The sequence below is a fragment of the Varanus komodoensis genome, unplaced genomic scaffold (assembly GCF_004798865.1).
Source record: "Varanus komodoensis strain SLA01 unplaced genomic scaffold, ASM479886v1 scaffold64, whole genome shotgun sequence".
NCBI lineage: Eukaryota > Metazoa > Chordata > Lepidosauria > Squamata > Varanidae > Varanus > Varanus komodoensis.
The window spans coordinates 3,092,823-3,115,832 of record NW_025336273.1 but is presented as its reverse complement, the minus strand read 5'-3'; the positions used below and the strand labels follow the sequence as shown (position 1 = coordinate 3,115,832).

At 57.6% G+C, this 23,010-nt stretch overlaps 1 protein-coding gene across 1 annotated transcript in view; it reads left to right on the top strand.

Annotated features, from left to right (window-relative positions):
• Positions 1–168: 168 nt before the first annotated feature.
• The window catches only part of ELP3 (elongator acetyltransferase complex subunit 3), a 76,137-nt gene continuing 53,295 nt past the window's right edge, over positions 169–23,010 (top strand). Inside the window, exons 1-7 of the mRNA XM_044450336.1 lie at positions 169–226; positions 682–781; positions 1,954–2,092; positions 2,939–3,009; positions 3,551–3,614; positions 6,751–6,819; positions 9,757–9,911. Coding sequence (XP_044306271.1) covers positions 208–226; positions 682–781; positions 1,954–2,092; positions 2,939–3,009; positions 3,551–3,614; positions 6,751–6,819; positions 9,757–9,911 — 617 coding nt within the window. The 5' untranslated portion in view covers positions 169–207. The remainder of the gene's footprint in view (positions 227–681; positions 782–1,953; positions 2,093–2,938; positions 3,010–3,550; positions 3,615–6,750; positions 6,820–9,756; positions 9,912–23,010) is intronic.

Sequence of the window (23,010 nt, the reverse complement as noted above, 5' to 3'; positions counted from 1 at the left end):
GGCGCCACCCGCCCCGCCCGTCCCGGCGCTCTCTCGCGCGCACGCGCCTCGCGGCGAGGTGAGGCCGGCGCTGCCGCGCTTCCGCCCGTCTCCTGGCGCGGCGTCGCGAGGAGAGGCGGCCGGCAGCCGGGAAGCGGGCCGGGCCGGGCCGGGCCGAGCGCGGCGTTCGCGGGCGGAACGGCGAGGCGCCGGCGCGGGAGGCCCACCATGAGGCAGAAGAAGAAAGGTGCGCTCCGCCGGCAGGGGTTGCCTTCCCGGTTGCGTCGGGCTGCGGCTCCCATCCTCCCCAGCCGCCAGGCGCGGCGCACGTGGGCCGCGGACGATGGCTCCGGCGCTGCAGCGCTCCCGGGCGGCCGGGGTGAGGCGGCGGCCTGGCCCGTGGGGTGCAACAGCCTGGGTGTCTGCGTGCAGGGGGCCTCGCGTGGTCGGGGATGATGGGGGTTGAACTCTGCAGGGGCGGGCCGGGGGCGTCGTGGGCTCGGGGCTGCACGCCCCGAAGAGGTCCCGCGGGCCGGGGGCTTCCCGTCGCCGCCCGACGCCGCCGAGCGGCGGCGGGGCAGAGCCCCCGGGGGCCGGCGGCGGGACCCCCGTGCTGGGGCGGGTGCGGGGGTGGCGCGTCGAGGCTCGGGGGCCGCCGGGGCCCGCGAGGGAGGAGCTGGCGAAGCTCGGCCTCTGTTGCAGGGGAGCCCAGCCGGGCGGAGCGGATGATGAGGACGGTCGCGGACGTCATCGGGCAGCTCATCGAGGCGCACGAGCAGGGCCGGGACGTCAACCTGAACAAGTAGGTCCTGCCGCCCTCGCCCCCCGGCCCGCGTGGGGAAGGGGCCCTTTGGCGGGTGCGTGCGGGGCGGGCGGCATCCCTCCGCGGCCCCAGGGGCAAGGCTGCCGCGACGCCGGCGTAGGAGGGCGCAGCGCAGCCTTCAGTCCCCAGCTCATCCCCCGGGATCACGGGCAGCAGGGCTGGGAGAGGCCCGGCCTGCGATCCTGCCGCGCCGCTCCGCAGCCCACTGGGTCACCCTTCCCAGCCTAGCACCCTCAGGGCAGGTTGGACTGCTCTTCCCATCATCCCTAGCCAAGGTGGCCACTGGGACTGTGAGAACAGCTGCGCTGGGTCAGGCCTGGTCCGCCCAGTCCAGAATTCTAGGCGCATGCTGCCCCACTAGCTGCCCGCAAGCAGGACGTGAGCATGACCGCTTCCCTGTCTCCCATGTTCCCCAGCACCGGGTGTCCACAGGCCTGCCGCCTCTGGCAGTGTGGGTCCCATGCAGCCATCAGAGGTCACTGACAGCCTGATAGGCTGGACATGCACATGGTGGGCACGTCGTGAGCGGAGCCGGCTGGAGCTGGGGGTCAGACTAGATGGCCCGGGTGGCCCCTTCTGACTCGCTCTGTTTCTGTATTATTCACATAGATTTCTCAAGTCCTTCCTTGGTGCAGTTCAGAGTAGTGGCCATCCCTTGTCTTGTGAAAGTGAATTCCCTAGTCCAACTCCGCACAGTGTGCTGCCCTGAGTCTCCCACTGATCAGCTTCCAGGGATGAGCCTGGGGGTTCTGGGATTATGGGAGTGGGAGGGGAAACCTTCCTCCCCCCACGGGCAGCCCCAAGCCGCTGTTCCCTGCACCTCACGGAGCCCTGGGGAGTCTGCCCGTTTCCCCGCCCTGCCCAGCCGTCGGCAAGCGGGCAGGGAAGGGACCCCCCCCCTTGCCCGCTTCTGCGGAAGCAAGAACTTGAGAGGAGCCGTCCAGCCCCTGGCCTGGAGGCGGGCGACCCACAGGGCGGGTGGGAGCACAGCAGCGCACTCCTGTGCAGCCCAGGACTGGACTGGCTGGGTCGCTGGGGGTGGGATCGGATCGATTGGCAGTGGGCATCTGGCCCAGCGTGCCTGCCGGACGTTTCTCCAGCTGGCCCCTGAGCCCATGTGCCCCGGCTCAACTGCACCACTCTCCCCGCAGGATAAAAACAAAGACAGCCGCCAAGCACGGTCTGTCCGCACAGCCCCGCCTGGTGGACATCATAGCTGCTGTGCCCCCGCAGTATCGCAGGACGCTGGTGCCCAAGCTCAAAGCGAAGCCCATCCGCACGGCCAGCGGGGTGAGTCCTCCCTTCCGTTGCCTGCGCAGGATCCTGCGCCGGGTTACGCAGCTCCTCATGTCGGAAGGTCCGGGGGTTCGGTGGGGCCTAGAAAGCCACTTTCAGTGGGAAGGGCGAGCTGCTCCCGGCCGGGACGCCTTTGTGGGGCAAACCACCTGCAGAAGAGCCTCTTGGCAGCTGTCCGGATTCTCTACCCTTTGGATCCCAGATTTCATTTCATTGGTCACTGGTGCGCAGTGCTTGGTAGACTGGACTTAACGGGGTCTTCTTAACATATGATTTCATTTTTCTCTCTCTATTTCATTTAAATTTCTTATTGCTTGCTTTTATGAAGTTTTAATGCTTTCATTGGTGTATTTGATGCCATCTTTAAAAATGCTGCAGTGAACTGCCGAGAAGGCTTTGGCTGTTGCACGGCACCGAAAATAAATGAACGAACGAATGAATTCCATTGCTTAAGATCTCATTAAGCTACAGGAAGTTCAGTTTGTGCGTGCACCTATGCACGTCTCTTCAAAACGCTGAGGCCTGCTCCCACGAAAGTGGACGAAAGCGGCAACTTCAACAAAACTATTCGCTTCATTTTATTGGTTGCTTCTATTGTGAAACCGTCCCAAGATGCCAGTAGTTGGAAGGGTCATAAAAGCCACAAATAAATAAAAAATATATTCAAGTCTTTACCTTTTGCCCCTCCTGGTTAGGCAGATGGAGCAAAGGTAAAGTCTTTCCTTGGACGTTTTCAGAAGAAAGTGGGCCGGGCAGAGATATTTCACTCTGAGTACGTGTTTCCCTCGTACAGCGTAACCCTGGCATTGTGGTGTTTCTCCACAACGCTCCCTTTTCTAGATTGCTGTGGTGGCCGTGATGTGCAAGCCGCACAGATGCCCGCACATTAACTTCACCGGCAACATCTGCGTGTGAGTAGAGCCGCTGGAGCGGGGTTTCTTTTTTCAGCGCCACTCCCCATACGTATACTTCTTGCCCTGCAGCATTCATCCTTTTTGCTCAGACTTTTCCAAACTGGGGCAGAAAATTCTCCTGGATGGCTAGGCTCGGGTGTCCCAGAAGGATTTGCATTCCTTGCTTCAAAAGAAAATGTAAATGAAGCAACTGTTTTAAACATGAAAGAGAAGGTAGTAAGTCATTATTTGCCTTGGTCTGCTTAGAGGCCCGTGTGGCATTGAATGATTTGCATGCTCTGTACTGTGCCTTCCTCTGAGAAAAGTAGGACAGCATGCACACGGCATCCGCCCCGAAAGGTGTTCCCGCTGCAGCCCTTTGTGGTGGGCTGGGCTGGGGGAGAATGGCCCCCCCTCGCCCCTTGAACTCTGTGCATGCGGGCAGTCTGTCCACGGCCCCGAACAGGGGAATCGTGCGTCTTAGGACGGCAGAAGGATGATCCCCGCCTTAAACCGTGCGCCCCGTTTTGATGCACTTTTGTTTGTTTTGGAAATGCAGCTACTGCCCAGGAGGTCCCGATTCCGACTTCGAGTATTCAACGCAGTCTTACACCGGATACGAGGTACTGCTGCAGACAGGCCTTCCGTTGCCCGCATTTCGGGGCAAGCCTTCTCACCGCTGCCGGGGAGGAGGGAAGGGGCCGGGGCGAGTGCGTTTGTGGACGTAGATGTTCCGGCGGGCCATGTGGACTGAGGACCTGGACCAGCCCCGCCGGCCCTTCAGGTTGGGTGGAGATGGCCAAATGGCAGACCTCCGATCTCTGCCTTCTCAGCTGCCAGGAAGTCCAGCAGGGACGAGAGCGAGGGACAACGCCCGAAATGCCTCGGAGCATTTTGTGCGCATAGGCTGTGCTGGGGGTCTCTGGCAGGGACTCCCTGGACCCACAGAGACCACTCCCCCTGCACTGTGCAACCTCCACCAAGCAGGGAGGGCTTGCTCTAGTCAAGGGGCACACCCCCCGGGGCCTTCCAGAAGTTTTGGACCACAATGCATTCAATTTCTATACCGCCCAATACCCAGAATGCTCCGGGCGGTTTACAGCTACACATAAAAATACCGCATACAAATGCGCACAACATGAAAAGCCTCGTCAAATGTGGTTGTGCACAGCTGAGCATACAGTTCCCAGTGCGGGCTGCTGGGCTGCGGTGGTTGGACGCCTCAGCTGTTGCACTGGAGGCCCCCGGCTTGTCCGGGGCTGGACTGGATGCTTGCAGGGCCCTTCCAGCAGCGTCTTCTGGGCCTCCCTCGGGGGGAGCAGAGACGAGGGGCGCAGGACCCCCTTTGTTTTCCGTTGCAACTGGAAGATCAGCCGACCACCGCCCAAACAAGACGGCCTGTGCTTCAGCTGGAAGGGCTGCTGGACGCTGGGGCGGAGGCAGCTCCTGCTGACCCAGCGCAGGTCACTCGGATATCGACCGGGAGGCCGAGGTGTCCCTTTGGCCCATCTCGGTTAGGCCGAGGGCTTTCCGGCTGCCGTGTCCAATTACAGAATGCCCCACCGCGGCTGCCTCTCTGCGCCCGCGCCGCTCTTCCGTCAGGCCGCAGCCAAAACCGTTTCCTCTTTACCAGCCTGAGTTTTGTCTGCGGCATTTTTCTTCGGTTGGTCGCCTAGGGCTGCAAACTACCCTCTTTATCAAGGCATGTGAAAATTCTCCCGTTCAGAAAATGATCCAATCGGCACTGGGTCAGTTTTAAAACGATTGGATGGGCCCAGTCCGTCTACTGCGTCTCTCTGGGTCATGCGGCCTTTGCGGCACCCACACCTGCCAGGCTGTCAGACGTGGCCCCACATCTGCAGCGGTGGCCGTGTGGGTCTGCCGCAGCTAAGACAGCACGCTGGTATGTACCATCTTACGGATGAACGCATTTGCTACAGCACAAGCCTTGTTCCTGAGACAAATTGTTCATCTGCAATTATTTTGTTTTGCTTTTCTTTTTAAAAACGTGGCTGTTCGTAGCTTTCAAGGTCAGAAAACACCCAGGTTGCTGCCAAAGAAAGCATCACCTGGGAACTGAATGGAAGCTTAGCGGCAACTGTGTGAAAAAGAGCCTCAGGTTAGGAATATAAGAAAAACCAACCTGGATCAGACCCGAGGTCCATCCAGTCCAGCACTCGGTACACACAGTGGCAACCCAGCCGCCCACAGGATCCCCCCGCAGGATGCGGGCAAGGCCTCCGCCTGCCCAGCTCCTCAGCAACTGGCCACCTCTGATGAAGGAGGGAGCCCATGGCCAGCAAGGCTGGTCGCCACAGCCGGCCTTCTCCATGAATCTGTCACATCCCCTCTTAAAGCTGTCCCAATTGGCGGCCATCACTGCTTCCCCCGGCAGCCGATTCCATAGTTCAGTTTGTCTCCGTTGCTGCTGCCCCACGGCAGTCCAAGCCGACCCGTCCGAGGATGGTGTCACATGCTTCTTAATTGGCTTGCAAGAAGAACCGGAACCTTTTCCACCCCAAGTGCACAGTTTGCTTTTAGAGAAGCTCACGGGTCACGTTCTGGGGTTATTTTAGTCCCAAAGTCATGTCCAACCCATCGCGACCCCATGGACAACACTCCTCCAGGCCTTCCTGTCCTCCACCATCCCCTGGAGTCCACCAAACCCCACTCCCACTGCCCCAGTGACCCCATCCAGCCACCTCATCCTCTGCCGCCCCCTTCTTCTTCTGCCATCTATTGTTCCCAGCATCAGGCTCTTCTCCAGGGAGTCCTTCCTTCCCATCAGGTGGCCAAAGTGTGTGAGTTTCATCTTCAGGATCTGGCCTTCTAAAGAGCAGTCAGCGTTGATCTCCTCTAGGACTGACCGGTTTGATCGCCTTGCGGTCCAAGGGACTCGCAGGAGTCTCCTCCAGCACCACAATTCAGAGGCCTCAATCCTTTGGCGCTCAGCTTTCCTTATGGTCCAGCTTTCACAGCCATACATTGAAACTGGGGAAACCATAGCCTCAACTATACGCACTTTTGCCGGCGTGGTGATGTCTCTGCTTTTTAGTATGCTGTCTAGATTTGCCATCGCTTTCCTCCCCAGGAGCAAGCGTCTTTCAATTTCTTGGCTGCAGTTCCTGTCTGCGGTGATCTTGGAGCCCAGGAAAATAAAATCTTTCACTACCTCCATTTCTTCCCCATCTATTTGCCAGGAAGTGATAGGACTGAATGCCATTAGTTTTCTTAATGTTTAGTTTCAACGTTCAGCATTGAGTTCTGGGGTTAGACGGTGCTGAAAGCAAAGTGGGCAGGAGTCCTACAGCCAAAAATGCAGCCAGCGCCAGAACTGTTATCTTAAACAACTCCTCCCGGTGACTCAGGGAAAGCATCCCAGCCTTTCAGAATGGGGAAAAACGGTGCAGAAGCTATGAAAATACCAACGCATCTCTGTTTGGCACTGCAGGGGGCAGCAGGAGGAAATAGGGTCTCTGGGCTACTGCAGAGGGCTGCGTTTGGTTCCCTGGAGGAGCTCCCCTTCTGAATGCATCTTTACCGGTCACAAAAATTCCTCGGTTTGTCCGCCAGGTGGCGGCACAGGTGTGCCGGAGTGGGAATCTCCTGGTGGCTTTGGTGGGGCAGGGCCTGGAACGGTACTGGGAGATCCGGAGGGCATGCCGTGGGATGGTGATCCGCTGCTCGGTGTGCTGGGGCTTATTTCTGGTCCGCTGAGCAGCGCCCCTCAGTTCACGCACCCTCTTTTGCTTCCCGAAGCCGACCTCGATGAGGGCCATCCGTGCCAGGTACGACCCGTACCTCCAGACCAGACACCGAGTCGAGCAGGTAAGTGTTTGCTGGCAGGGTGCTGAGCGCTGGTCGTCTGCCTCTGGCCTGGCCTGACCTCCGAGAGCCATTTGCTTGGCAGATCCGGTTGTTTGTTGCCTGTTCGAGGCGCATACCGGGAACATTGAACTTTTTAATGTCGCCGTTCCTCCCGACACACAGAAGGGCCAGTGCAATGGCAAAGCCACCCGGCTGAAAGAAAGAAAGAAGCGACACGCTTCGTCCCCTCTGCGGAAGGCCGACAGAGACGGGAAATGAGGAGTGCATAGATCTCGTGGCCCTTTTTGCTATATATAGCCTATTAAAATTATTAGTCACGATGGCCAGCGCAAATGAGTAGCTTCCATGGAAAAGGTTAATGGTGCGGAAACAGAAGACTGGAAGTGCGTAATGTTTCCTTGAGGTTATAAATATGAGACCTTTGTCCAGCCAGGGTTCAAGAACATCCCAGTTCATCAGTATGGATCCATCATGTACTGAAATGATGTCTCAGTGCAGCGCTGAACGGGCAGAGCCTAAATTCTGCAGGGGGGAGGTGGGCACCACCCTTTGAGGCTCCGCTTATGGGTAGAATTGTTCCTAGAGGCCCCGCGCGACCTTGCTTGCCCACATTTACTTCACGTAACCTGCTAGTCAGCACTGATTATCTTTGCTCATTTCCATTGCTTTATAATTATTATTAACTTTATAGCTCCCTAATTTGTTTATCTATTTCTTTGGAGAACTTATATGCCGCCCCATTCACATAAGCCTCGGGGCGGCTTCCAAACCATAAATAAATACAATCAATACAATTACATAAAACATTGGAGACATCCTGGAAAAAATTGTTAAAATCAATCAATAAAAAAAATTAAAATAAAGTTTAAATAAAAAGGTCTTGGCCTGGCGCTGAAAAGCAAATAACAGCGCCAGGCGGACCTCTCTGGAGAGCGGGTTCCATAGATGGGGCGCCACCACAGAGAAAGCCCTCCTCCGAGTACTCACCCTCCTAATGTCTTTCACGGAGGTTTTCCGGAGAAGGACCTCTGCTGCCGATCTCAAGGGGCGGGAGGGCAGATATGGACGTAAGCTCTCCTTCAGGTAACCAGGTCCCAAGCCGTTAAGGGCTTTATAGGTGATAACCAGCACCTTGAATTGGGCCCGGACTTCAATGGGGAGCCAGTGAAGCTGACGGAGGACTGGGGTTATGTGAGAGTAACGCCAAGTCCCCGTCAGCAGCCTGGCTGCTCTGTTTTGCACCATCTGAAGTATCCAGACCGTCTTCAAGGGCAGCACCACGTAGAGCGCGTTACAGAAGTCTAATTGGGAAGTAATAGCCACAGCTCTGTATTATTCTCGGTGCAAAAGAATTCTGGCCGTCTTTGCCTTATCTGTCAGGAGTTCCTTCCAAAATCTGTTGGTCTCTCCGTTCGGTGGTTGGTACCATCTTGAGGGATTTTTCACAACAACTCTCGTAAAGTTATTAACCATGATACTCTCTGGTGAAGAGTAACTGAAGAAATACCTTTAGGGAGCAGCCTCTGCGTTCCTGGAGCCCCGTGGTGCAAGGGCTGCTGGAGAAATTTAAGAATTCGAACTGAAGCTATTCCTTCGAGGCCAAGCAGAGGGCAGGGGCTGCTCAGGGAGTCTCTTCCTCCGCGGTGGTAAGGCAAGGCTGCTCTCAGAAATGCCATTTAGAAAGCAAACAGAAGTAAAAAAATTAATGCTTCAGACAGTGGATGCCTGGATTGGGCTTTGCATTGCGGTGCAGAAGGAGGGGTCGGCTTTCCTTGGGGGTTCTCCTCTTCCTCCCCGCCCCGCTCTTGGTTTGTGCGGCGTGTTGGGTGATGGCAGCAGCTGGCTGTTGTGTCGTGTGAATGCGGACCACTTGTGCAGGGGGGCTTGTTGCCCGGCGACAGGCCGCTCTGTCGGGGCTGCCGAACTGCTGGGTTCTCGGGCCGCCCAGGCCGGGGGAAGCCGCGAGCGAGTGCGTGTCCAGCAGCCCTGCTTAGCTCTGCTTCTCAAGGGAACCGGCGCTTCGAGGGCATTCGGTGTTCCTGAAAATGGGACGGGTCACACTTTCCCATTTCCCAAGCCCTTGGGGGTTTGGGAAAAGGCAGAAAAGTGCAAGAACACCGAGAACAGTCGCGTCTAATGAGAAAACGCACTCCCCAGAGAGGTCCGCCTGGCGCCGTTGTTGTTTGTTTTTCGGCGCCAGGCCAAGACCTTTTTATTTAAACGTTTTAATTAATTGTTAATTTATTGATTGATTTTAACTTATTGCCTGGATGTTTCCAGTTTTATGTATTTTTTATATATTTGTATTGTTATTTATTTGCTGGAAGCTGTCCGAGGCTTATGCGAATGGGGTGGCATACAAGATCCCCAAATGAATGAATGAATGAAAAAGATAATCTCGCTGCAAAGGGGGCATCTGTTTGCCACCCCCTTTCGTGAGCATTTGCACACAGATCTCTGCTTTCCTCTGACTGCTCACCTTTTGGCTTCTCTCAAGGGGGCTCAAAGTTTGCCGCCTCTTCGGGTCCGTGTCCGAAGTCGGTGCCTGCAGCAGGCCTGGGCGCAGACCCCTCCGGGGCCTTTGCCCCAGTGAGGCTCCCCCCCTCGGCCCCCCATGAGCATGAGACTCTGCACTCACACAAGTCCAACTAGAGGAAGAAAGAGAGAGAGGAAATTTCTTTGCCTCCGGATCTCTTGTGCTTCAAAAATGTGGGGTGGCGAACCAGTGAGTGCCCTCCGATGCGCCCCTTGAGCTCTTTGGAGGGACGGTCACTGGCTGCCAGCTCTGAAATCACCAGTGGGGAATGGTAGGGGGGGTCCCAGTGTGTGGGGAAGGATCCATGACTGCAGTGGGGGGAGCAGACAAGGGGGCTTTGGCCCCCGCGTTCTCTGGGACATCGGAGGCGAGCACCTCACGGCTTACCGATTTTCCTGCAGCTGAAGCAGCTGGGCCACAGCGTGGACAAGGTGGAGTTCATCGTGATGGGCGGAACGTTCATGGCCCTTCCCGAGGAATACAGGGATTACTTCATCCGGAACTTGCATGACGCCTTGTCGGGTCACACCTCCAACAACGTGGCCGAGGCCGTCAGGTAGGTGCCCCCCGTCGCAGAGCCGGGCCTTTGGTGTCGCGCATCGAGTCGGTTTTCTTACACCGGGAAGTCGCGTGGCGTGACAGCAAACTCGAGGAATACCGAGGAGGTGCATTTATGTTGAGCGTCCCCAGCTTTCCAGATGTGACTGGGCTACGGTTCCCACCATCCCCAGCCAGCATTTTTCTGGGGATGATGGGAGTTGTAACCCAGCCCATGTGGTTGGCACCAGATTGGCTGATTTTCAGGAAAATCCCTCCAGCCGTGAGACCATAGGCTGCTGTGTGACCATCTTTGGGTGCTGGTTTGCTGTTCTTTTGTCGGCTTGTAGACAGTGTGGGAGTTTGAGTGAGCGGAGACAGAGGAGGACGAAGCCCCTGTGCCCTCCGGTAACCGTGACAGAAGGAAAAGCACGCGAATGCTTCTTGCTAAAGGCGAGAAGACTGAGAAAAAAGAACGCGTCTTAAAATGAGCATCTTAAAATGGGCGCATTCTGCTCTTCCCCCAAAATGGTGAAAAGAGGCTGGAGAACGGCAGAACCGCATGGCCGGATGGGTGATTTTGGGGGTGGGGGGTGAAGAGCCGAGGCAGCGCGGTGAAGCCCCAGGGTTTCTTGACAGGTGGCCGTTGGCGGGACGAGGAACGGCCCATGCCGGTGTCCTTGCTGCCTAAGACTGGTGAGCGTCTAACTTGACCCCAAAACCAGCCTCCACGCTTGAAGGTTGGAAAGTGGCCAGTTGTAACCCTGAGTTTTAAGAGAGATCCAGAGGGAATTATTAGAGAATTTCTTTTTTTTTTTTAAATACGTTTTATTTGAAATTATAATCCTAAAAAAACAAAAAAAAGCTACAAACAACATCCATCATCAAAAACATCGAGCCCTCTGGGTCAGCCCCCACACCCTTCTTTTTCCTTTTATGAAAACTTTAAAAACGTATTTAAATCTATGCGAAGTCCCGTTTCTCTAGCCAAAAATAAAGAGTCCCAAGTTTGATAGAAGTCAGTATCTACTTTCTCCTTCAGTGATAAAGTCAATCTATCCATTTCTACACAGTCCAGGATCTTTTTTAGGATCAGTTCATCAGTGGGTAGTTCCTCACTCTTCCAGTGTTGGGCGAATGCAATCCTCGCCGCAGTGATTACATGCAAAATCAAATACATTTTTTGTTTACTAATGTCCTCCGGTATAACGCCTAATAAAAAAACTTCAGGTTTAAAAGCTAAGCAGTTTTGTAACATTTCCTCGAGCCATTTATGCATTTTAATCCAATACTTTTTCGCTTTATCACAAGTCCACCACATAGGATAAAAAGTACCCAATTTATGTTTGCATTTCCAACATCCATTTGACATATTTGGAAACATCTTGGCTAGTCTATTTGGCGACAGATACCATCTATAAGAATTATTAGAGAATTTCAACCCACATATAGCATGGGCTTCCCCATCCACAAGGGTTGATAACAGAAGAAGATGGTGCAGAATTTGATCACGTCTTGCTGAAGGAAGGTGACCATGACGTCCGCCAAGCTGAGTCCTGCCTCATCGGGTGGGGGGGCTCGTCGTGGCAGCTGGAAGGTGGCCCCTTTTTATCCTCACAGTAAGACCCCCTGGGAGGCAAACTTCCAGGCCGCGCTCCAGGTCTCTTGTGCTTGCTGGACTCCCTTCCCACCCTCAGCCCTGTCCAGGAAGCGAGCCCAGCCAAGATTTCTTTTATTTTTAATTACTTATTTAAAACTTTGGTATACCGTCCCATCACTGACATCTCTGGACGGGTCACAATAACAGCAATAAAATAAGATAAAGAAATAAAAGTAGCACAGTATCCAATAACAAATATAAAAACCACAAATTAAGACAATTGGCAATTAAAATCATGGGGAAATAAAAAGGTCAAGACTACACAACTCGGGGAGGTGAACAGCCCCTTTCTATGCCCCAAGTGCGCACTTCTTGACGCAAAGTACACCAACCCCGCGAGTCTTGCACGCAGAAGCTTGCACGGTGGGTGTGTGGAGGTGGGTGTGCAAGCAGGCCTCGCGGGCTTGCTTCGTGCTGCAATCTGTGCAGACACTCGGCTTGGGGGCAGAGAGAAGGCAGGCCAGGGAGGGGGGCCAGGGCACACGGGCCAGTTCCCTCCCCCAGACCAAGTTCCTCCCACGTGGCTGGGAGTCCACCCGCGTGCGTGGCCGCCCCGTCAGCCCTCCGGCCGAGTCGTGATGCTTCTGTTAGTGCACCGCACTCGGCACTCCCTCCTCGGTGAGGGACCCGAGACGGCGCTCAGGGTCTTCCTCCTCTCCGCTTTGGCATCACAAAGACCCTGTGAGGTGGGCTGGGTTGGCACTCAGATACTGTCCCAGAGCCACCCAGCGGCCATCATGGCGGAGCACGGCCCAGAGCCGAGATCTCCCGAGTTCCAGTCCAGCGCTCGGACCTCCACGCCGCTCGGGGTCTGAGTGCCACTCTCCCGGCCTTCTGGGTCCTTGGTCCTCTGCGCCGGGACCGCGTGGCCAGGCGTCCTTCCGCGAAGCAGCAAAGAGCCAGGCGAGGCAGCCAGGGCTGCTTCTGGAGTCGTAAGGGGCTTTTTCCTCTGGGGGGCAGCAAACCCTTGAAATATCCCGCTCGGGACGGTTCCATTCCGCTCCCCAGGTGGTGCCGCCTCCAAGTGAGGCACCCACTCTTTTTGCGCTTCTCGGCCGGCGTGGGCTGGCTCGGGCGAGTCATGCGGATGCCTCAGCGCACCCAGGAAAGCCTGGCAGCCCGCTGAGCCGAGCCGAGCCGAGCCGAGCCGAGCCGAGCCGAGCCGAGCCGAGCCGAGCCGTCGTCTCTGGGGCTCTGCCCGATCCCTTCCGGAAGGCAGTCGCTTGAAGGGCTCCGTTCGCACAGCTGGTGGTTTGTCCAAACTGCTAGAGAGCCCCACTGGAGCACGGGTTCGCCGCCGAAGGCCCCCGGTTCCACCCCATCACCTCCTGGTAGGGCTAGGAACGAATCCTGCACGACGCCCCAGAAAACGGGAGCCAGTCAGCCTCAAGCTGGGATGCAGAACCTCTCTCGGCCCAAAAGCCAGGCTCGGTTTCGGAGAGGTTCTCGGAGGCCAGTTCCGGTGGGGAGGGGGCCAAAGGCAGAAGAGGAAGCAGCCTCTGCATGTTTCAGTTTAAGGGTGGGATCCTGTGCAGGTTTAGACGGAAAAGGGCCTCGCATTCCCAGCCTGGCCCTTTCCCTGCCCACACCCGCCCAGCATCCTGCTTTAAAGCTCTGGCTGCCAGCGACCAGCCTTGCAGGATTTCAGACCCTCCAAAAGTCAGCAGACGCCCCCAAATGATCAAGGAGCGGCAGAGGGAAGGTGGGACCCACTTCGTGCTGCCTTCGTGGCACCTTTCTCATCCCAACGAGCGGATGGGGCGGTTCTTTTCGAACCAGTTGTCAGCTCGCATCTGTAAAGTGCTTGTGAGCCTCCAAAGCGCCTCCAGGAGAAGGCTTGGTTCAGCCCCATGGTCTGGGGGGGGCGGGCTGGGGGGCAAGCCCGGCCTTACACTCAACCGCTGCTTTTGGTTTACTTCTTAGGATAGATTTTAGGCGCTTTGGGAGCTAAACCCAGCTCTGGATAGGGCAGCCACTTCCTGGCTTGTGCTGCTGTAAAATAATTGGATAATAATTGTATTGTAAAAATACTAATTGGCTGCAGCAAAAAGCAGCAGAGCTGACAAGCTCAAGAGGGTTGTGACTTCCGAGCAGCAGAATCCAGGGTGGAACAAGAGACTTAGATGTTGGACTCCGTCTTCCTTGAAGGATGCTGAACAAGATTACATCGTATTTATGTCTTGCCTTGTTTCCTCTTGCGAAGAACTCATGTCAGCTGGCAGAGTTCCATGTTATCCTATTCGTTTTATTTTTAGCCACGGTTGGGTTGGGTTGAGTCTGCGACTGGCCCCAGCGCCACCCAGCAAGCTTCATGCTGGAGCCCGGATCCTCCGTCCGATTCTTCTCACCACCACACGCTGTGTGACTCTCAGCATTTTCAAGGGGTGAGCGGGGCAGGAATTTCCATGGACTCACTGTCTATGGCCTGGAAATGCTTCCCGCTGAGCTGATCAGGAAGCAGGGCTAGAGGAACATGCGGTGTAACCATTAGAGTGCTGGACTGGGGCTCAGGGGATCCGGGTTCGAGTCCCCACTCAGTCATGAAGCTCCCTGTGGGGGTCTCGGCTGGTCACAGGCTCTTGAACACCCATCGGTGCGGGTGTTCAAGGAGAGGCTGGACGTGCACATGGTGAGCATGTCGTGAGCGGAGCCGGCTGGAGCCGGGGGTCAGACTAGATGGCCCGGGAGGCCCCTTCTGACTCGCTCTGTTTTCTGTGCTTCTTGGCCTAGCCCACTTCGCAGGGCTTTGTGAGGATGAAACGGAGCACCGCGTGGCTGCAGTGACTGCCCCATGGGTGGTTCGCAGCATCCGTGGCTCCTGACTTTTGTGCATGTTGCAGGATGGGCATTTCTCAGGCCAAATATTTGCCTGCGGAGTGACCACGCGATCAGGCGTGGCCCGAAAACAGGCTATATCCAGAACGCCACTTGCCCTGCCAAACTTTATCATCACCGTCATCCTAACCGATGTAATTGATCAAAGTTCGGAGCACGACATGGCGCTGCTTTACTTCCTGAGCATGGCTTCTCGAGATGCCGAGGAAGCAAAATCGCTTGATGCGCAAGCATCACAGGCGGGCGTTTACCGTTAATGATCTGGCCTGTTTATTTTGGCTCTTGCTTCTTCATTCCCCCTTAACAAGAGCACCCCAGGACCCATAGAACCTCTCCCAGCACCCCCCCTCCCCAGTGCACTCTGAGATGTTCCGAATTTGCCCCAGTCGCAGGGTGGTGTACCTTCCCCAAAGTTAACTGACTTTTAATCAAGCCGTTGGAGTTTCCTGCCCTTTCCAAGGCTCCTGATCATAAATAACAGAAGAATTTTATTTTGGGCCAGACAGGAGATTCCGGGATGGTGCTGGGAGGGGATGCAGTGAGGTCTAGAGGAGGACCCAGGGGGAGGACTGCAGGGCAGAGGTGTTGGCTACGGTTGATGGGTGTTGTAGTCTGGACACATCTGGAGCGGATCAGACTTGGAAAGGCTGTTGTAGTGCATGTGCAGGCAGCCCCTGGGAATCCCATCCAGAACCCAACCTTGGAGTCTGGCCCATGGAGAGTCACTGACGGGGTTCACACAACACGTTAACTGACACTCGAGCATTGAGTGGAGGTTGTTGTTGGAATGCAGAAGGACATTACTGAGTTGGAGAGAGTGCAGAGAAGGGCAAGGAAAATGATCCTGGGGCTCTGATGAGTGGCTCTGACAGCAGGGACTGCTCAGTAGAAAAAGGCGAGGAAGGGGAGGCATTTTAAGAGAGGTGCTTAAAATAATGCACGGTGTGGAGAAAGGGGAGGAGGAGACCATTTTCTGCCTCTCCCACAACCCTTGAACCCGTGGCCCTCCCATGAGGCTGATAGGTGGGAGGTTTAAGCTATGGGCTACCTCTTTGACCAGAGCCAGCCCGCCTGTGGCTGGGAAGCTGCGCAGGCGGAGGCCTTGCCCGCATCCTGCTGGAGGGATCCCATGGGCGGCTGGTCGCCCACCGTGGGTCCGGAGTGCTGGACTGGGTGGGCCTTGGTCTGATCCAGCAAAGCTGTCCTTAACTTCCGGTGTGCAGATGAGGTCCGGATCTTCCGAACTTGAGCATTCCCAGCTAGCTAGTGAAGACCTGGAGGAGGAAGAGCCTTTGGCAGGCATCCCCCACGGGGGTGGCGTAAGATTTCTCAGGTAGTGTCCAAGAAAAGGGGCATCTTGGGAAAGGAGGGAGGGGTGGCGGAGCAGGGGGAATTTCGCAGCTCTGCGAAAGGATGACCGCCAAAAAAGCAAGCCGCATCAGGCGTTCCCACCGCCTGACCCTCGAGCCCCCCAACGGGCATTAGGTCCCCGCAAAACAGCAGGCAAAGGGGGGATGCTCCCACCTTGGAGGCAGCTCTCTGCGCAGGTCGTTCCCACTCATTTCAGGGAATAGATCCTTTGAGTTGCGCCTCTTGTAAACCTGTCGGGCTCCCATAAGGGACCGCATTTCTAAACCTTTTGTCTGCTCCTGTGGGAAGGGGGGAGACGCTTACAACAACCGGCTGCTAGCCGTGATCAGCTCCGGAGGGTGGTTGTTGGAACCGTGAGCAAAAAGCCCTGGTTGGTTAGCCTGGCTGGGCTCAGACAAGACGGCAGCTCACCCCTTCAACAGCCCAATCCCACGGCTCAGCCACAGCGCACACGCAACCTGTAGGCACCGCTTGAGTGCCCGTGATGGTGTCGTGTTGTGTGTGAACCCGGCCACCATCCCTGGTTGTTATGCTGCAGCCCACGACGCAGAGACGGAGACGTTCGCCCAAGGTTCATGGACTTCCTGCGACCTCACCAGAGATGTGGAAGGTTCGCATCGGGGACAATCGATCCCCGGGAAAACAAAGCAATCACCCGCATGGGATTTTCCCCTCTGCAAAGGCGGCCTGGCAAAGCTGATGAGAAGTTTCAATTTTATCTCCCGAGAACACAAGGCTGCCCGGGGGATTTCAGCCCGTTTCTTGGATCTCGATCAGACGAGGATGGGGCCTGCTGATAAGGCGGGGGCATCCCTTCCGTGGAAGGAAGGACAGCTGCGTGTGTCAGAGAGTCATTATTCTGCTGTCAGCTCGCCTTTGTTCCTGGGAGACACGCTCCCACCTCGGCCGGGAACGCAAGGTGCCGCAGCGGAGGGGGCGGCGGGAGAGCCGAGCCGCAGCTCGCACTGGAGCTGTAAATAAAAGCCTGCGTTCGTTCTTTTCACCTGCCTCTCTTCTGACTCACCTGGAGGGCAGAGGAGGGGCAGGCGCTGGCTGAGGCCGCTCTGGTCGTGACTCACGATCTGCAAACTTGGTGAAGTCCGGGGAAGTTGCTGTTCAGCTGGGGGCAACTTTTGGCAAGGAGGCCGGAGACGATAAGGCCTTTAAGAATGTGCTGTCCGGGAAGGCTGACGGACTGCTGAGCGAGGAGGGCTGGAAATGGGGCACTAGAAATCCCAGGTCTTTGCGGCACTTACCTGGCCGACGGGAAGAGCCGGCGTCTCATTTCACCTGCGAAGGCTCAGCTCTGCACTGTGCAGCTCCTCGTATGTAAAGGACTCGTCTTGTGCTTGCTTTCCGGCGGAGGGGGGGACTCCGCCGTGGGCTTCCTGTCGTTTGACCACATGCTTAGGATTTGTGACAACGCATCTGCAGTGCATCTGCTACGACAACAGCTCCCCCAGGCAGTTTCCACACTGGCATTCGACTATCTTCAGTTTATTATCATTTTTAGAGGGAAATGTGATGGGCCCGCCTCGTGACAAGATCTCTGCAGAAACTCTGTGGGAGCAGCGTTGCCCACGTGGAGCTGGCCTGCAGCCCCTGGCACCCCCGGCCCTTGGTCTTGCTGGCTGGAGGACCGATTGGAGTCGGAGCCCCACAGGCCAGACGAGGCTGTTCCGGAGGCTCCATGGTCTTGCATTCCAGTCTTTTGCAACGCATTGCTCCCTTTGCCCAGGAGACTGCTGCGTTTTGTCACTTGCGATACGAGCAGTTGGGAGAAGGCTGTTCACAGCTATCTGCTGCCTCCGGTCTGAGAGGCAGTGTGTGCGTACGCACGGTAGTTGCTGGGGAACGTGGGCCGGGGGGAGTGTGGCAGTCCACTCCTGCTCGTGGGCTCCCGATGGCCAGCTGGGTGGCCACTGCATGGACAGAAAGCTGGGCCGGGCGGACCCTTAGCCTGCTCTGGCAGGTGCCTCGTTAAGGGCGCCCTTACATTGTTAAGTGCTTGAATTTTGCCCTGAGCGGGTGTGCGCAGTACTATGCACCCAGACCGCCGAGCTCCTAGAAGGCCTGGTTTTTGCAGCTTCCGCTTCCACTGTCCCAGGCGCTTATTACCCACGGAGGAGAGCTGCTTTCGGGGCCGTTGCGAAGGCTGGTGGGCGGGACCGCCTGCCCGCAGGGCTTCCCGTGCTGAGCGGCACTGGGGGATCAGTGCAGGACTGGTGCTGCGGGGGCATGGTTGGGCCCCTACCGAGACCCCCCTGTCCTCCAAAGTCCCTTCCCTTCCTTTCTGCAACCTGCTCCTTTCTCCTCCTGCCTCTCTCTGCAGCCCAGGCAGCGGCGGCCGCAGGGAGAAAGGATTCTCTTGGAATCACAGAACAGTAGGGCTGGAAGGGGCCATCAGGATGTGCCCCGGCCTCCTCGGAAGCCACACTTGGAACGGGCAGGGGCCGAGCAGGGCTGTCAGCGACAGGGCTCCTTGGGGGCTTCCATCCGTAGGGTTGCCATGAGGCAGGGGCGACTCGACAGCACGGAACAGCTGCTCCTGGGCCACGGAGTGCCCCGCACTGGAGGAGTGGATGCGCCCAACATGGCGAAACCATCGCCCAGGCCCGTCTCCAGCCTGCGGTCACGGCAGCCTCTTGTCCGTCGAACGGAACTCGTTGGCACCCGCACCCGGCTCCGCCGCACAAGTCCTCGCTTGGCCGTGTGCGCGCCTGCGCCCGACCTTGTTTCTGCCCCCGCCGTCGGAGCGTGTTTGGTGGGGTAAATTGAAAGCAGAAGTAAATTGAAAGATCCCTGGCCAGATTAAAAGCGCTCGAGTCTGCGGTCTCTCTCGCCCTCGCCTTCCTTGTGATCCTGTTCTTAAAGAGAGCGGAATTGTCACTCCTGAATGACATTCAGTTTTCACGGAGAAGGAGAAGGCGATTAGTGAATGAGCGAAGGAAATCAGCAGAGGGGGTGGGCGGGTCGGAACAGCCAGGAGTCCCTCTGGCTGTGGATGTGTGTGGCTGGACCGTGCCGGAGCCGCTGCGCCGGGCCTGATTCCTCCATCGCCGGCGCCCCTTGGTTGCGCTGGCGTCTGTGCCGCATTCTGATGGGCACAGCTCACCGTCAATATTTGTGCGCGCCATAAACATGCATTGAGGTGCAGCTGGAGAGACAAAGACAGAGGCGGCGTGGGCAGCCCAGGGGTTAAAGCCGAAAGGGAGGCTTTTCTCTGGCTCTTTCGCGCCTGGATCGAAGCGCTGCCTGCTGCTCCAACAGGGACGTTCTCTTTGTTTTAACGACGGGCGCTGGCGATAACGGAGGGTTTCTCCGGGGCTTTTCACGCACGCCCCTGGACGACACACACACATCCATTCACGGCTGGCCGGCCTGGCGGCTGAAGCGCCATCCTGGTCGCCAGAGGTGATTCGTAGTGGCACGCAGGCGAGGGCGCGAGCTGGCTGAGGAGGGGCCAGGGCTCCATCCCTCCCTGCCTCCCGTCCACATCAGGGGTGTGCAGAAAGGAGAACCTGAGACCAGCTTTCCCCTACCTGGTGACCTTCAGGGGCCACTGACTAGGAATTCTGGGTATTGAAGTCCAGAAGTGCCTGGAAGGCGCTGGGTTGGGGGAGGCCGCTCGAGGCATTTTGGACTCCCACTCCCACATTCCTGGCCCTCTGCTTACAAGCGGAAGTTCCCAGGAAACATTTAGCACTCTTCCCCTTTCCCAAGCCTGGCAGAGAAAGCAAACAAGGTGCCGGGGGGGGGGGAGTTTTCCTCTGTGCCCAGAGTAGAACTGTAGCTCTTTGCCCCTCCTCTTCTGGCCCCCACAGGCTAGTAAAAGATTTTCCTGGCCAGCAACTGTGGCAGGCAGGGCAGTGGGGGGCTCATTTTGAAGGCTGGAGGAAACAGTCAAAACCAACCGGAGCCGTCCTGTGCCCAAGGTCAGTGTGAGCATCAGAAGAACGTTAGAAAGTGGACGCGGTCCCGGCCCCAGTGCCACTCCGGAACTTTTGACGTGTCCCTGAACCGGCCACGAAGGCGGTGGCCTCGGTGAGCTCGCCTTGGCATCTGTGGCACGGGGTCATTGCAGAGCCACTGTTCTGCACGCAGAAGTGCCTGGCCTGCGTTCGTGGCGTCCCCCATCACAGGCCCTTTGGGGGCACGTGCTGGCCCAGACTGCTCCCTGAGATCCGGGGGGACTGTGGCCCGTGGCCCAGCAGAGCGGGAGGGCACCTGGCCTGGCACGGCCTCCTTGGAGCCTTTGGCAGCTGACAAAGGAAATTCAGAGTCTCCGCTGGCATGCTTGTCTTTGTTCCTCCGTCATGAACCAGATGAGCCTCTGCCCTTATTTTTCATGCTTTCTGTCGTTTTCTGCGGATGGAAGCCCTTCGCCATTCTTTTTCTTCATAAGCACTCCAGGAAATGTACAGGAAGAAAAGCCAGCAGGGCCGTCTGCAAAATCGGCAGCCCCCCGCCTGGCCACAAAGATCCGCGGGTCTAGCAGGGCAGAAGCAAATGCCACGGCCCCATGGGCGGCTTTTGAAGCGCCAAGAGCGCTGGCTTTTTGCAGATGGGTCACGCCAGCGAGGGAGCTCACGAAACCCACTCTCTGAGCTGCTTGCTGGGTTGCGCTTAGCTGTGTGGGGCTCCCCTCCTGGAATGCGCCAGCTTTTTGGGGTCCCCTCCCCGTACCACGCAGCGCACCCCATTCAGCAGAACTCTCTGGTGTTGCGCGCCATGTTTGGAGGGGCTCCTGTGAGCAGGAGCATGCGGCACGGTTGCCTCGGGCTGCGGCCCTTGTCCGGCACACACCCCGTGAGCCGTGGGCTGGTCTGCCCATTCGTGCCGGCCCCGTCGCCCTTGGGGTTTTGCTCAGGCCTCATTCGATTGCCAGCCCTGTGACCTCTCATAGTTTTGGGATTCACCAAGCACAGGCATCCCTGACTTGGTGCCAGCGCCCAGCACGTTCAGCACTGGCTACGCTGGGTGGGGAGGGGGTGAGATGGCCCTGTTGGAATCCGTCCCTTGGAGACTTCGCAGGCTTCCTGTTGAGCTTGGCCCGGTCTTCCGAGGAATGCCGAGCCAAGAGGAAGCCGGCCAGCCCTCCCTGAGCCCCGCTCGCACAGCCAGTGGCCTTCTTCCACAGCAGCAGCAGCATCCCAAAAGGTGGTGGTCGCGAGCACAGAGGAGAGACGCTGCTGGTTCCGTGTTCAGACAGGACGGCTTTCCTGGCGGACAACAAAAAGGATCCAGGGTTTGGAAACACGGCCCTGTGCGGAGAGAGTGAGAGAACTGGGCATGTTCAGCCCTGAGAAGAGAAGACTGAATGGGGGGGGGGGGGACGGGACGGACACAAGATATCCCTCCATAAGTACCTCAAAGGGAGTCACAAAGAAGAAGGTCAAGATCTCTTTGTGCTGATGCCAGAATGCAGGACACGGAATCAAGTCAAATTGGGACAACCCAGATTCAGGCTGGACATCAGGACGAGCTTCCTCACAGTCAGAGCAACATGGCAGTGGGACCAGCTGCCTGGAGAGATGGGGGGCTCTCCCACCCTGGAGACATTCAAGAAGAAACTGGGCAGCCCTCTGAGTGGGTGGTGTGACCTGGTGTCCTGCAACAGCAGGGGGTGGACCCCATGGCCTTCCTGGCCCCTTCCAACTCTGCTATGACTCTGTGACCCCGCAATGAGCGCCCCACAACCAGCCGCCTGGGAGTGAGAAGCAGGCGCCATTGGAGCAGCCGCTCTGGCACGCACGGGGCTCTGCATGGATGGCGCATGGAGCTCAATTCCTGATGCGCGCCCCATGAGTGCTGAGCGCGCTCACCAAGAGCTTGGGCTCTGGGCCCACACAAAGCGAACTGGAGCCGGGGAGCTGAGCCCACGGGAGCTGACAGATCCCCAACCCCAGGCAGATTCCCAGCACATTCCTAGGCTGTGGCTGCTGGGAATTGCACTCCAAAATACGTGGAGGGCACGAGGCTCGAGGAAGCTGGAATTCAGGAAGGATGTTTTCGTGGCCCCTGCGCGTAGGACGGGGCTGGGTTCAGGCAGCAGGCCGAGCCACGGTCGGTTCTGTCTCATGGTCGGTCAGACCTGCTGGCCAAACCCAGCCGTGCGAGTTCGCCGTGACAGACTCGGGCTGTAGGAACCACACGAAGGAACCGTCCTCCGTTCGGTGGTTTCCCATCCCGCCACGGCGTGTTCTGCAGTATGAGCCCAGGGTCCCAGCTTGCAGGATCCACGACTGAACTATGCCGTGGGTGGTCGGCCCAGCTCTCGTGGCCAGCTCTCGCTCTTCATAGGCTCGAGGCCAAATCACGCCAAATTGTGGGGCGCACAGAGCCCGTACCCGCGCTTTTCGAGGTTCCAGCTCCAGGACCAGTTCTGACACTGAAATGCTGGAGGGAAACATGGAAACAGAGCGAGTCAGAAGGGGTCTCCCGGGCCATCTAGTCTGACCCCCGGCTCCAGCCGCCTCCCACCATGTGCATGCTCAGCCTGCCCTTGGGCACCCTCCCCGACGGGGCTCCGGCCACCTCCCACGGAAGCCCCTTCCAGGCACGTGCTGTTCATGTGTGGGAGCCAGCCTCATCCTTGGGCCCTCCCGTCAAGATGGGTGCCCAGCCCCCGGCCCCTCTGTGCGCCCAGGGCAGCCGGCAACGCCGGCAGCCGCCCCGGCCCCCTTCCCCGCAGCCCAGCAGCTGATCCGCCTGGCTGCCAGCCCCTTTCCCAGGCTTTGCCCTGCCTCCCCGCAGGAGAAGCGCTCTCCCTCGGTCAGCTGCTGAGCGGAGGCCAGCGCTTCTTCCTGCCTGCCTCGGTGCCCGGGGGCTACCTTGGCAGAGGGGGCGTCTTCTGTTCGCAGCGTCTTTTCTTCAGACAGAAAGCCGACGCTTCAAGGCACCCGGTCTGGGAAACGGGATTCCGATCTGAAACTGTCACTTTTCTCGTGGCGGCAGCAAGGCTTGTGCTGTGCCATGCAGTCCGTGAGCTTGGGCACAGGATTTGCAGCGGAAACCCGGGACGGCACCCCACAAAACGACCATTTGCTAGTCTGGAAAAGGACCACTCTTCTGTCTGGAAGACGTGGTGCTCGCAGCAGAATGCCGTAGGTCGTCCTCACCAAAGAGGGCTGCCCTTATGGAAGATTCTGCCTGCTCCAGGACACCCCCTTCCCAAGTCTGCCCCCCCCCCCCCAGTCATGCATTCCCCTTTTCCAGCTCAACATTTCCTGCCACTGAGCATGCCCAGTCC